Genomic DNA, 14,670 nt, shown 5'->3' on the forward strand with positions numbered 1-14,670 from the left:
GAGCCAAAAGTATGAAAATTGTGCCTGTGTCTAAATATATATGGGCCTAACTGTATTTCTCAGCATTGATATTGGTACTTTATGCCAAAAATCTTTTGGATTAAAAAAAAAAAAAAAAAAAAACTCCATTACTAGCACCATACTGATGAATGTCTGTATTTCTTTATTATAAATATTACCAAAATATACTGGCACTGAATTTACAGACAGGTAGCCTGTTCCACAATTTCTAGCAGTTTAAATAACTTTCTAGATTGCCCTGTGCCTCTCATGCCAACAACATACCTTTTCGGTCTTTTGTCTAATCATCTATCCAAAATCTCAGAAAGACTGCTCATGCATGTCCTAATAGCAGACCTATGACCGCGCCAGTCTAGAACTGTGTTTACGCATCAGGTCTTAGATGTCAAGTGCATGAAATTCCTCACTTCATGACTAATAGCTATCCTGGAGAAATATGAAAACATTTGGAACTCTTGAAATTACCTTTAATCTTAGAATATATTGTTCAATGATTGTTAATGAAGTAATCATAATGATGCCAGACTGGTGGGTTCACTTATACAATAGCAGATTACCTCTCTCTTCCCTATATGCTTCCATCTACAGATACGGTATAGGTACAGATGTGTACAGATATGGTACAAGTACAGCACAGGTACAGATGTGTACAGATACAGCACAGGTACAGATGTGTACAGATACAGCACAGGTACAGATGTGTACAGATACAGAACAGATGTGTACAGATACAGAACAGATGTGTACAGATACAGCACAGGTACAGATGTGTACAGATACAGAACAGATGTGTACAGATACAGTACAGGTACAGATGTGTACAGATACAGAATAGATGTGTACAGATACAGCACAGGTACAGATGTGTACAGATACAGCACAGGTACAGATGTGTACAGATACAGTACAGGTACAGATGTGTACAGATACAGAACAGATGTGTACAGATACAGCACAGGTACAGATGTGTACAGATACAGAACAGATGTGTACAGATACAGTACAGGTACAGATGTGTACAGATATGGTACAGATGTGTACAGATACAGTACAGGTACAGATGTGTACAGATACAGAACAGATGTGTACAGATACAGTACAGGTACAGATATGGTACAGATGTGTACAGATACAGCACAGGTACAGAACAGATGTGTACAGATACAGTACAGGTACAGATGTGTACAGATACAGTACAGGTACAGATGTGTACAGATACAGAACAGATGTGTACAGATATAGTACAGGTACAGATGTGTACAGATACAGAACACATGTGTACAGATATAGTACAGGTACAGATGTGTACAGATACAGAACACATGTGTACAGATATAGTACAGATACAGTACAGGTACAGATGTGTACAGATACAGAACAGATGTGTACAGATAGATACGGTACAGATACGTACAGATACTGTACAGGTACAGATGTGTACAGATACCGTACAGGTACGGTACAGATACGGTACAGATGTGTACAGATACCGTACAGGTACAGATGTGTACAGATACCGTACAGGTACAGATACGGTACAGCTTGAACCTGGTTCTACACACTTTCTTTACTGAGGCCATTGCTTTCTCCCTATGCATACCAAGGTGTATGCGTACCAAAGACAGCATCAGAACTCTAGGAGTCATGTTAAACCGATGGTTTCAATATTTTGAGATGCTGACCTGGAGCAAGTAAGCACATCAGGAGTTCTAACTTCACCTCCACTGCCTAATTATTCTGCATGCTTGTTCCATATTAGTGACTCTGAACTAATGAAGCCAGTGACAGGCAGTTAATATTAGAGCTGCACGATTCTGGCAAAAATGAGATTCACGATTTTTTTGCTTGGAATAAAGATCACGATTCACTCACGATTCTCAGCACCACGTATATTTATACATTTATTTATTTATTTTTTTTAGGGATTACATTTTCTGCACATAACACTAACTTTTCAGCATTTTTACTTGTGAAATATCAATATAATAATAATTAATGAAATTATTATTTTCATTATATTATTTTATATATATATATATATATATATATATATATATATATATATATATATATATATATATATATATATATATATATGTATATGTATATATAAAAAAAATACAATAAATAATATAATGAAAATAATAATTTCATTAATTATTATTATATTGATAATTCACAAGTAAAAATGCTGAAAAGGTAGTGTTATGTGCAGAAAATGTAATCCCTAAAAAAAATAAATGTATATTATAATGAAATTAAATATATATATATATAATTCATTCATTACAATATACAATTAATCATTTATTTTTTAGGGTTTTCCCCTCTCTCCCCCCTCCTCTGTCCTTGATTACCTCATGGAAAGCTCATCATGCCATAATTTTCTCGGACCCGTGAACAAATAGGACCTCGTCACTTCCGGGGACAGAGCAGGCGGGGCTGAGGTGGGACGGAAGACACCGTCGCGTCATCTGCAGACTTGAATTGAGGAGGCGTGACGGAGGTGCGGCCTGTCGCGTCATCTGCAGAGTGCTCAATGGAGGAGGCGTGACGGAGGTGCAGCCTGCCGCGTCATCTGCAGAGAACTGAATGGAGGAGGCGTGACGGAGGTGCGGCCTGCCTCGTCATCTGCAGAGCGCGGAATAGAGGAAGCGTGAAGGAGGTGCGGCCCGCCGCGTCATAGAGGAGGCGTGATGGAGGTGCGGCCGTGAAATAACCCCACCCCCAGAATCGCCGATATTCGTGATGGAGATCGCGATCCCAGAACGATTAATCGTGCAGCTCTAGTTAATATCCTTAGCGGAGTGTGGCTCGGGGTGGAATTTTAGTGCCATTAGCGGTAACCCCGAGCCACACTCGGGGTATGGCCAGGGAGCATCGATGGATCCTGGTAGAGGGTACTTACCTTGTCCCGGGATCCCGCGATGTGTCCCTGCAGCATACGGCAGCCGGATCTTCCGCCCGATGCTGTGAGACCCGGCTTCCGTCTCCTGCGACGTGACGCAGGGGGGTGGAACCGGCGGCAAATTTGAAAAGTAAAAACACACAAACACACTGATATATTGTAATCCTATTGGATTACATTACAAAATAAATTGATATTAGTTTGCCCCCATTGCCCTTTCCTGCAGTTTTACTGTACATACATACATACATATACATATATATATATATATATATATATATATATATATATATATATATATATATATATATATATATATATATATATATATACACATACATACATATACATACACACACACACACACACTATATTATATATATATATATATATATATATATATATATATACATATACACACACACACATATACATACCTACATACATACATACATACATACATACTTATAGTTATTTATTATAATTTAGGATTTTGTGTTTCAAACTTTATCATACCCGAGATGTTATAAAGAAGAACGCACAGTAAAAAAAAAAAATCATATGTAAATAGTTGGTTTGGGCTACTCCTCCTCAAGAATTACATGCAAAATAATGGTAACGCTTTCAGCACATAAAATCGGAAACAATCATACCGCCAGGGAGGTCAACCAGTAATCTTAAGTCTAGCACACACCACTATTTTTTTTTTTTTTTGGAACCCAGCGGGTTGAACGAAAAAAAAAAAAAAAACAATGTTAGTACAGCGATGTCCTCTGCTCTATTGTGTTCTGACAGAACACTCCGGTCATGATCGGGAGCCAGTTGGCTGCTGGTTTTCCAGCATGCTCGTCCTACAGAAGCCAGAGGAACTGGGCTGCTGTACCCTAGCAAACACAGCCGCTGGTAGAACAGCATAGTGTGAACCAAGACAAACAATATATAATATGCCTACAAAAAGATTTGGATTAAAAAAAACCTAAATCAATAAAAAGGATTTAGAGGCTGGGAAAATGATAAGGAAGGAAGGAGAAGAGATGGGAATTTTTTTTTTATATGGATAAACAATGATGCAACAAACTATTTATTTTACGTATAAAAACAAATCTGGACCTTCTGATGAACTGGCAAATATCAAACAAACGGATTTCCAGCATAACAAATTGTTCTCAGCTGACATTCATTAACGTTAACCATATCAGCTCCAGAGGATTTTACCCCCTTTATGACTCTGTGCTATTTTAACTGGTAATTGCGCTGTCATGCGGCGCTATACCCAAACAAAATGTATCTTTTTTTTTCTGCACAAATAGAGCTTTCTTTTGGTGGTATTTAATCACCACTGTTTTTTTTTTTACTTTTTTTGAATTTTTTTTATTGATTTTCAAAGTAAATACAAACTGACATAAAAAGAATGGAAGAAAAAAGAAAAACAAAAAAAGGAGATATAAATAGAATGACCAAAAAAGCCAAACATGAATGTTAACTTATAAAAAATACTGCAGTGAGGTACAAATGAAAAGAATACAAGCAGAGGATAAAACTCGTAATATTCCATACCATTGTATGTCAAGCAGGCACCGGCTACGCTGTCATGCATAACCCATTCCAAATTAAACCCATGAGGCACAAAAAGAGAAAAATTAAAATAAGTAAGGGAGAAATGAGAAAAGAGAAGAAAGGGAAACTTTAGAGGCAAGAGAAGAATAGAGGGAGATGAAGGAGAGAGGGCAGGAGCGAACAGCCACCTGTCTCAAAACAAAAACCAAAATCCCACCGAACTCCACGACAACCATCCAGCCACAGCGCCATTAAGTCGAAGGAACAGAGGGTTTTTTTATTTTTTTATTATATAAAACTAAAAAAATTATACATTTTGAAAAAAAAAAAAATATATTTTTTACTGTCTGCTATAAAACCTAAAAATTAAATCTCTTGATACAATTTGGCCAAAATGTATTCCGCTTCATATCGTTAGTTAAAAAAAAGTCCCAATAAGTGTTTAATAATTGGTTTGAGTGAAAGTTACAGCATCTATAGCTGTATATATCAATAGCTATGATATATTACACACACACACACCTCTATCTCAGATCTCTATGGGGCATCGGATGTCAGCGGAGACATGTCTGCTTACATCCGATCCGTCAAATCCGGACGGATGGAAACCCTATTTTCCATCCGTCCAGCGGATCGGATCAGATGAGAACTCATCCAATTCCCCCATAGAGAATAATGGGGACCTGACAGCACGGAGACAGAGCTGCCATCCACCTGCTCAGCGGGGGATCGGCGGATCGATCCCCCCGCTGAGAAAAACGGGCTCCCTGTGTGAAAGGGGCCTAAAGTAGAAAAAAAATAAAAAATTGATGCCTGTGTATTTAGTGATCACTGATTTGATTGCATAGGAAAACTATGCACCTGAGGAGGTGGGTGGGAGCAATTTTCTTGAAGAGGAAGGCAGCTGCAGGGTCTGTGCTAATGAGGTCAGCTGGTGAAGTCCTTCCCGTGTCTTAACAGTTTTCACATCCTAAGGTCAGGAAATAATGAAGATCTATCTATCTATCTATCTATCTATCTATCTATCTATCTATCTATCTATCTATCTATCTATCTATCTATCTATCTATCTATCTATCTATCTATCTATCTATCTATCTATCTATCTATCTATCTATCTATCTATCTATCTATCTATCTATCTATCTATCTATCTATCTATCTATCTATCTATCTATCTATCTATCTATCTATCTATCTATCTATCTATCTATCTATCTATCAAGCTGGGCACTGAGGTAAAGGCTGTGTAGGATAAATAAAAAGCTTTTTTTTTTTTCTGCAAAAGAAGTACATTATTGCTATATTGGTACATAGAGGAGCAGGAATTAAAAAAAGGAGAGCTTATCCTTTAATACTTTAAGCTAGATGCTTGTTATAAACATAGCTTTATCATAGCAGTTTATTGAATTGTGTGTAGATTTTTGAAAAGCGAGTTTAACCACTTGCCGTCTGCTCACGTTGAGCCTACTGCGGCAAAGTGGTTAGTTATCGTCTGGCGACGTAAACCTAGACGGTGGATGTACTTCAGCTTGCTTGGGGGGATATCCTGAAGTGTCCCATCTTTCCCAAACACCACAAGCCATGTGACCTGGAAGATAGAGGATGCTGGAGTAGCAGCTGGACTACCAGTTGAAAGTGGGATATCCAAAACCTCTTTTATCTTCTCAAAAACTCAGGGAAAGAACAGTAAAGTTAAGAGGCATTTCTTCCATGGTCATACAGAACAGTGCTGGGTCCTACGTACTGGGGTGAAGCACAAAATAGCCGGAAGGAAATTAAAAGACTAAGGGAATGCCAGCTGAAACCTCTTGGAGGGAGGAACAGGCCTATCAGACTTCAAGCTTTATCACAAAGCTTCTTTACTTTTCCGCATCATAGACTGGTTCCATTACTCATAAAACAAACAATAGGTTCAGCTGGAAATTGATTCTTCCCCATTACACCCTGAGGCCATTCTCTGAATCCCATCCAAAGACAATAGAACTCACGCTTCTTGGCCTTGGTTCACTCATATTGTTCTTGATTACTGGCATTGACTTCTACAATCTTTCCGGTTATTGTCAATACCAGGCCCCTTCATTCCACTATTACTGACGGCTGATGGCGGAAGGCCCAGGAGGCAATAAGTGCTACTTTAGAGTGTGCTTTGACAGGGAAAAGAGGAACCAGACCCCTGATAGAATTGCCCTGAATCCCCGTCTGTCTAAACAATCTGGAAATGGTCGCAGAGAAAGCGGACAACCTTTTCCGAGGCCCATCTATGAGCACAAATAGTGAGTCTGACTTCATAAAAGCCCCCGTAACTGCCAGGTACACCCTAATTGCCCGTACCACATCCAAAGCATGCAAGGCAATTTCCTTCGGATGTTTTGGCCTGGGACACAGGGAAGGCAACACAAGGTCTTCATTCTAATGAAAATCAGAGACAACCTTTGGGAGGAACGACGGACAGGGGCGAAGAATCACCTTATCTCTGTGAATCACCAGGCAAGGTGAATGACAGGATAACGCTGCCAGTTCCAACACTGCGCGCAGAGGTGACAGCCACAAAAAAAGCCACCTTCTAAGACAGTGTAAGCAAGGGAATCTCTCTCAAAGAGAGGCTTCTGGAGGACCGAAAGCACCAAATGTCGAACCCCCTGAAGAAAGGTACGCACCAGGGAGTGTGTGGCCAAGAGTCGCTAGTTGGAGATCGCTAAAGCCGACACCTGGCCCTTGATGGTACTCAAGGCCAATTTCTGGTCAACCCCCCATTGAAGGAAGGTCAAGATCCGAGCCACTGAGAAGGAGCGAGGACGAACCTCAAGAGACTCCCACCACGCAATGTATGTCTTCCACGTACGATGGTAGATCTTGCTAGAAGTAGAAGTAAATTTCCTAGCTTTTAACAGCATTGGAATCACTGACTCAGATAAACCTCTAACCATCACCACCTGGCATTCAACAGCCAAGCCGTCAAAGCCAGCAACTGTAAAGCAGGATGGAAGATTGGTCCTTGGGACAGCAGATCCTCCCTGATAGGAAGATTCCAAGGAACATCAGCGACCAGCCCCACCAGATTGGTGTACCAAGCCCAGCGAGGGAGGCCAGTCCGGGGCCACTAAAATGACCAGAATCCTTTCTGCCTCGATCCTGCGTAGAAGTCTTGGCAAATAACTGGAACTCTTCAACCATACCATCCTTTACGAGAATGGTTCACCCATAGCAGAAATGGAAGAACTGATACACATTACAAAAGGAAATCACAGACAAATATAACAAGACATGGGCCTGCTGGGTCCATTTTCGTACTACAAATGCGTATAACCAAACAAGAAATCCAACATAAAAATGCCCACATTCTGCTTAACCGGTTGCCGACTGTCCGCCACAGTTATACTGCGGCAGGCAGCTGCTCCTGCGCGCACCGACGTAGGTATACGCCAGTGGCGCGCCTGTAGCTAGGGGGCGAGCGTCAGCGGGGACTCCAATGCACAGGGCAGGCGGCTCCCCCAGTTACAAACACGCCCCTAGGTACACATTTAACCCCTTGATCACCCACTGCGTTAACCCCTTCCCTGCCAGTGCCATTATTACAGTAATAGTGCATGTTTTTAGCATTGATTACTGTAGTAATGTCACTGGTCCCCCCCCCCCCAAAGTGTCTAAAAGGTCAGTCAGGGGTGCGATCTGTCCACCGCAATGTCGCAGTCCCACAAAAAAATAATACAAATTACAAATCTTTCCTGTAGTTAGTAGACGCGATAACTTTTGCGTAAACTAATCAAAATACGCTTATTGCGATTTTTTTTTTACCAAAATTATGTAGCAGAAAACAAAAAATTGGCCTAAAATGTTAAAAAAGTTTGATTTTTACTTTTTGTATTTGGAATGTTATATAGCAGAATGTGAAAAATATTGGTTTTTGTTTCAGAATTGTCTCTCTTTTTTGTTTATAGCGCAAAAAAAAACAAAAACAAAAAAAAAAAACAGCACAGGTGATCAAATACCACCAAAAGAAAGCTCTGTTTCTCTATTTGTGGGAAAAAAGGACATCAATTTTATTTAGGTACAGGGTCGCAATTGTCCGTTAAAGTAACGTAGCGCTGAATCGCAAAACATGGCCTGGTCATTAAGGAGGCAAATCCTTCCGGCTCAGAAGTGGTTAATAGGTGCTTTTCTACTGACATACCCCTGACAACACTCCTGCATATTTTTGGACCCGCTCAAAACCATATAATTCGACTGAGATCAACATTTTTTTTCCTCTCTCCTCCCTTCCTCCCTCCCTTCCATCCAGGATACTCTCTCATGGAAGCAATGACCGGTACAGCAAATTTTTGTCATAATCTCCAATATGGATTAAACAAGCATCAGATTACTCACTAATCCGAGCCTCATATGCTCCCCTACACTAATATCATTGAATGTCCAAAGTGTGGACATAGAGACTTGTAATTAAAACAGAAAGAGGTAGATTACAACCTACACATTACTAAAGTAAGACTCCAAGGTGTCCAAATCCCTCATGCCCTACTTCAAACCACACGAGGATAGCAAAGCCAATTGGTTTTATTCTGATGGCTCAAAGAAATGCTTTTGTCAATACAAACATTTACCAGTTTTGTTTTTCGGTTTAGTATCTTTTATATGGCAACATAAATAAAGGTACAAAGAAGTTGAATGTGTACTTGTGGAATAGACCATCACAGAAAAAAAAAAGAAGTCTTGGCAGAAGCTTGAGAGGAGGGAAGGCATAAATCAGACTATACTCACTCCACGGGGCCACCAGCGCGTCTTCGGCGTCCGCCAGAGGATCCCATGACTGAGCCACAAACCTCTGCACCTTTCTGATGAGCCGAGACACCAACAAATCCACCTTGGGAATGTCCCACCGGAGACACAACTGAAGAAACACCTCCAGATGAAGGGACCACTCTCCTTGGTCCAATGCCTGCCGACTGAGGTAATCCACCTGCCAGTTTTTCACCATGGGAATGTGTACAGCGGAGAGGGCTGTAACGAACAGTTTTGCCCACCATAGAATGCCGGCTACCTCTAGAGCCGCCAGTACACTTTTTGTGCCCCCTTGGTTATTGACATAAGCCACGGCTTTGGTATTGTCCAATTTAATGCGCACTGGACATCCCTGAAGATGATCTTTCCAATGGTCCAGGCACAGTCTGATCGCTCGGAGTTCCAAGACTCCTGTCTCAGTGGAGGTCTTATGGGAAGAAACCGGTCAGATTGGGAGGCGCACACGTCACACACAACTTGCGGTCCGTGCTGCAGCCGGCCGCAGGCCTTTGCAGGAATTCGTATGCCTATGTTTATGCTGAATACAAGACATCTAATTGATCTCTCAAATATATTGGAGTACTTTAAGAGGAGGTATTTCCCATCAATTTTTCCCCTGGAGAAAAATACAGTATATGAAGTCGGGATTAAGTGGATTACTAGCCAGCCTTCGGAGGGACCTCTGAGAGTCACCCCAAACGCTGATTACCCCTGTGGGGGTACCACCATCTGGTGAGTGCGGGAGTAATAGGAGGGGAGCACTTATTCCTGTATTGAGCACCCCCATCAGTCTGGAACTCCTGGAATCCATTTTTTCCTGTTAAATCTCTGCTTCGTTTCCCATCTTGGGACTCAATTACATTTGTAGCACCAGTTAATTTTGGCTATTTATATGGACAATTTTTCTATATATTCTTTTTACATTTATTTATTTTTGTTATTTAAATTGCTGGGACACTATTTATGAATTGATTTTGTGTACAAATTTATACAAAGCTATTTATTGCTTGGCTCACTAGCACAATTTACATTTGATTAATTAGCACTTTAATTATTTATTGAGGTTATTTAATATATCACTTTATTTATTGATTTAATGTATTTTGTATGAAATCATATTTATACCTTTAGGATCACACACTGAATAGATTTTCAATAATTTATTATTTACATCTTAAATTTCTTATTCACCCATTTATCACGATAATATATATATATTTTTTTTTACTAATTTCTTTTAAACATATTTACACTTTTTAAGGATTCACCACATTAAGTTTTATATATCTTGATTTTTTATTCACTTTTATCACCAGTGCACTTATAAGACATATTTATATTTCCTACTTATTAGCCTGACAGCGCCATTTTACCTCCCTTTACCCCACATTGATCGGATGTCTGGAGTCTTCAAGTGTCCAGAGCCCCTGAGCAGAATTTTTGCCGAGGACGCCTCCCCAGCCGAATAGGCTGGCATCCGTGGTGACCACTGTCAAAATCAAGGGGAGGATGGATTTGCCCAGCCAAAGCAACCATATCACAGACTCCTTTGTTCCCTGGCTTAGCCGGATCCGATTGTCCAGAGACTGCGGAGTCTTGTCCCATTTGGCCAGAATCTCCCTTTGCAGGGACCTCAAATAGGACTGTGCAAAAAACGTAACCGCCTCGAAGGTAGATACCATCAGGCTCAGCACCCGCATGCAAGTCTGGAGGGATGACCATCTGCTGGACAGCAGAAGACGAATTGCAGCCTGCAATTTCTTAAATTTGTCCAGAGGAAGTAGCACTCTGGCTAAGGCAGAGTCCAGGGTCAGACCCAGATAGCCCAACTTTGTGGACGGAACCAGAGCAGACTTCTGAAAATTCAGAATCTAGCCGAACTCCCTCAGAGATCGTATGGTGATTTCCAGGTTTTCCACCAGAGCAGTAGGAGACTCCGCTCGCAGAAGGAGATCGTCCAAGTAGCCCAGTACCGCGATCCCCCATTGGCGAATAAACACCAGGGCTAACACTTTAGTGAAGACTTGAGGAGCAGAGGTGAGACCAAAGGGTAACACCACAAACTGATAATGCTTCTCTCCCACGGCAAAGCGGAGGAAGCGCTGGTGACCGGCGCATGAAGGAATGTGAAGGTAAGCATCCAAGATGTTGATAGAGGCAAGAAAATCCCCCTGATGCAGGGATGCCACCACCGTGCAAATGGACTCCATCCTGAACTTCTGCACCCGCACAAAGCAGTTAAGTGCCTCGAGGTCCAGGATTGGACGCACCTTATCATCCTTCCTGGGAACTGTAAACAGGTTTGAGTAAAAACCCTGAAAACGTTCCGAAGTCGGAATCGGGACAATCCCCCCGCTTGAAGTAACAGGTCTTGTACCGCCCCAAACAGACCCTGTAAGCGGTCAGGGGATAGGCGCAAGTTGGAAGGAAAGAACCTTGCCGGGGGACAAGAGCGAAACTTGATCTTTTAGCCAGACCGAATGACCTTGTGGACCAACTTGTCTTGTACCAGGGAGTCCACGGGTCCGGAAACCAGCGAAAACTTCCCCCCACCACGATACGGGTGAGGGCGCACCTTCATGCTGAAGGAGCCTTGTCCGTGGGTCTGGAGAAGGCCACTCTCAGCTTGCCAGACCATGTTGGTTTGGATCCTCCAGAGGAGGCCCTGAAAGGCTTTGAGCTCTTGTCAGTCGAACCTGAGGGACGAAAAAACTTATGAGCCGAGAAAGAGGGCCCACGTCTACGAAGAGATTCCTTGCCCCTAGTAGCCTGCGGAAGAAAATTACTCGTTCCCCCCAGTGAAACCTTTAATGATGTCATCCAGGGTAGCCCCAAACAGGCGATTCCCATGAAAGGGGGGCCCACGTCTACAAAGAGATTCCTTGCCCCTAGTAGCCTGCGGAAGAAAATTACTCATTCCCCCAGTGAAACCTTTAATGATGTCATCCAGGGTAGCCCCAAACAGGCGATTCCCATGAAAGGGGGGGGGGGGGGAGAATCAGTCAAGGCCTTTTTAGAATTCTGGTCTGCAGACCAGCATTTAAGCCAGAAGGCATGCCGAAGAACCACTGCCAAAACAGAGAGCCGAGCCACTAGGGGAGCCGCATCCAAAGAGGCATCATAGATGAACTGCAGCCCCTGGACCAGCTGGTCCGCCAGCTCAGCAAAGGTAGGGGGGAGCTGTTCTCCCTCCAGGCCATGGCGTAAAAGCTTAGCCCGATTGGTCAGAGTTTGCAACACCAGGGAAGTACTTGTCCTGATGCTTAATACCTTCCGGAAGTCAATGGGCAGAGAAAAGACAAAGGGAGTCAGCGCAACATTCAACAACATGCTGGTAGGCAAGCTGGTCGGGGCACTGGCGCAGCCACTAAGTTTTCCCAAGACAAATAGTTTTGTTAGAATCGGCGACCAGTCAGATTCGGTAAAGGTAGTGAAGTTCCGTCAGAACACCGGAACGCCAATCTTGGTGCACCCTGCACTCAGGCGCAGTAAGCCTGCAGAGACCTCCAATAAACCGCTTACGCATTTCGGGTGTTCCCCCTTCATCAGAGCTCCTGATGAAGGGGGAACACCCCGAAACGCGTAAGCGGTTTTTTGGAGGTCTACATCCTTCCACGGCCTGCGGCAGTTGAGGATGCCCAGTGGAGACCCCTGGTGGTCCCTCATTGCTTATTGCTCGAGTTTCATAATCGTTTTGTGAGTTTTAAAGATAATGCGCTAGACTGGTGCGCCCTCTGTCCATTTCTCTTTGGCAGCAGCGGACATCTTGTTACACCCAGCCCATATAGTAATGTCCGCTGCCGCCTTCTGACTGCAGGCTTACTGCGGCCGAGTGCAGGGTGTACCAAGATGGGCGTAGCAGTGTTCTGACATAACGTCACTTTCGTGCCGACTCTGACAGGACGCAGATTCTGACGGAACTAGAAGTCTTGGGAAAACAAAAAAATATATTTTTATTGTAATATTTAGTTGCAGTGAGGCCAATCTGTGCCCATTAGTTATGCCAATCAGTGCTGCCTTTCTGTGTCCCCTACCAGTGCTCATCATTGCTGCATATTAGTGCTGCCTCATCAGTGCCACCTATCAGTGCTGCATAAGAAGATATCATTACTCTGTATTGTGCTTGGAAAACGGTCACAACATAAAAAAAAAAAAAAAAAAAAAAAAAGTATCAGTAATCGGAGAGTACTTGGAAAAAAAAAAAAAAAAGTATAGAGACTTGTACTCAGTCTTGAAAGGTGGTATTGGTGCAACCCTGGCCTACATAGCCATTATTTCATACTGGGCCAGTCTGTGCTTAAATATTTGGACCCTGGTGCTGACCTTAAGTCTTATGCTTGAGGTTTGCAAAAGTTTTGGAATGACATAAATGACATTCCATATATGTATTAGGTTTATACAATATTGGAAAACAAATACCTCATATTCAAGAGCAAGGTCTGTATTATCATCTATATCCACCTTTGCCATCAACACCTTTCCCCGATGCTTGGCAACTGCTTTCTCCAATCGGGGAGCCAAAATCTTGCATGGACCACACCACCTAAAGAGTAAAATAAGCTGTCATTTGAAACATAAGAAAAGTGATGGCAGAAAAAAAAAAAGTAATCTATTGGGTCTGCCTTATTTTGTCTGAGTATATATCTACTGTAGGTCTGTTCCATGCATGTTGAATCCACTTATTGTTGACTCACTACCTCTGCTGGAGGTCAATTCCAAATATAAACAATTCTTTTGGTAAAATAATACTTTCTAAGATTTACTGCCCCCTGTAATCATTTTCACCCCCTTGATGTATTTAAAAGCTTCAATTATGTCTCCCCTTTCCCTGCTTTCCTCCAGACTGTACATATTAACCACTTTACCACTAGAGCATTTTGCTGTCTTACGTCTGGGCCACTTTTTGCGATTCGGCGCTGTGCGACTTTAACTGACAATTACGCGGTCGTGCGACGCCATACCCAAACGAAATTTACGTCCTTTTTTTCCCACAAACAGAGCTTTCTTTTGGTGGTATTTGATCACCTGTGCGATTTTTACTTTTTGCGCTATAAACAAAAAAAGAGCGTAAATTTTGAAAAAACAACAATATTTTTCACATTTTTTTTTATATGAAATTCCCCCCAAAAAAATGTAAAAATCAAAATTTTTTAAAATTTTTGGCCAATTTGTTTTCTGCTACCTATGTTTGGTAAAAAAATTCACAATAAGCGTATTTTGATTGGTTTGCGCAAAAGTTATTGCGTTTACTAACAAAGGGAAAGATTTCTGTCATTTTTGGTGTTTTTTTTTAACGCGTAATGGCGGCGATCTGCGATTTTTTTTGCGGGACTGCAACATTGCGGCGGACAGATCGGACCCTTGACTGACATTTTTGACACTTTTGGGGGTACCAGTGACATTAC

The 14,670-nt window shown here is 41.9% G+C and overlaps 1 protein-coding gene across 2 annotated transcripts in view; it reads right to left on the reverse strand.

Annotated features, from left to right (window-relative positions):
* TXN2 (thioredoxin 2) overlaps window positions 1-14,670 on the reverse strand; it is a 49,484-nt gene that overhangs the window by 14,088 nt on the left and 20,726 nt on the right. For both annotated transcript variants that reach the window (XM_082266546.1, XM_082266547.1), the window contains exon 3: window positions 13,685-13,808. In XM_082266546.1, the coding sequence (XP_082122672.1) occupies window positions 13,685-13,808 (124 nt within the window). The remainder of the gene's footprint in view (window positions 1-13,684; window positions 13,809-14,670) is intronic.

The sequence above is a fragment of the Pelophylax lessonae genome, assembly GCF_965119305.1.
Source record: "Pelophylax lessonae genome assembly, chromosome: 8".
Lineage (NCBI taxonomy): Eukaryota > Metazoa > Chordata > Amphibia > Anura > Ranidae > Pelophylax > Pelophylax lessonae.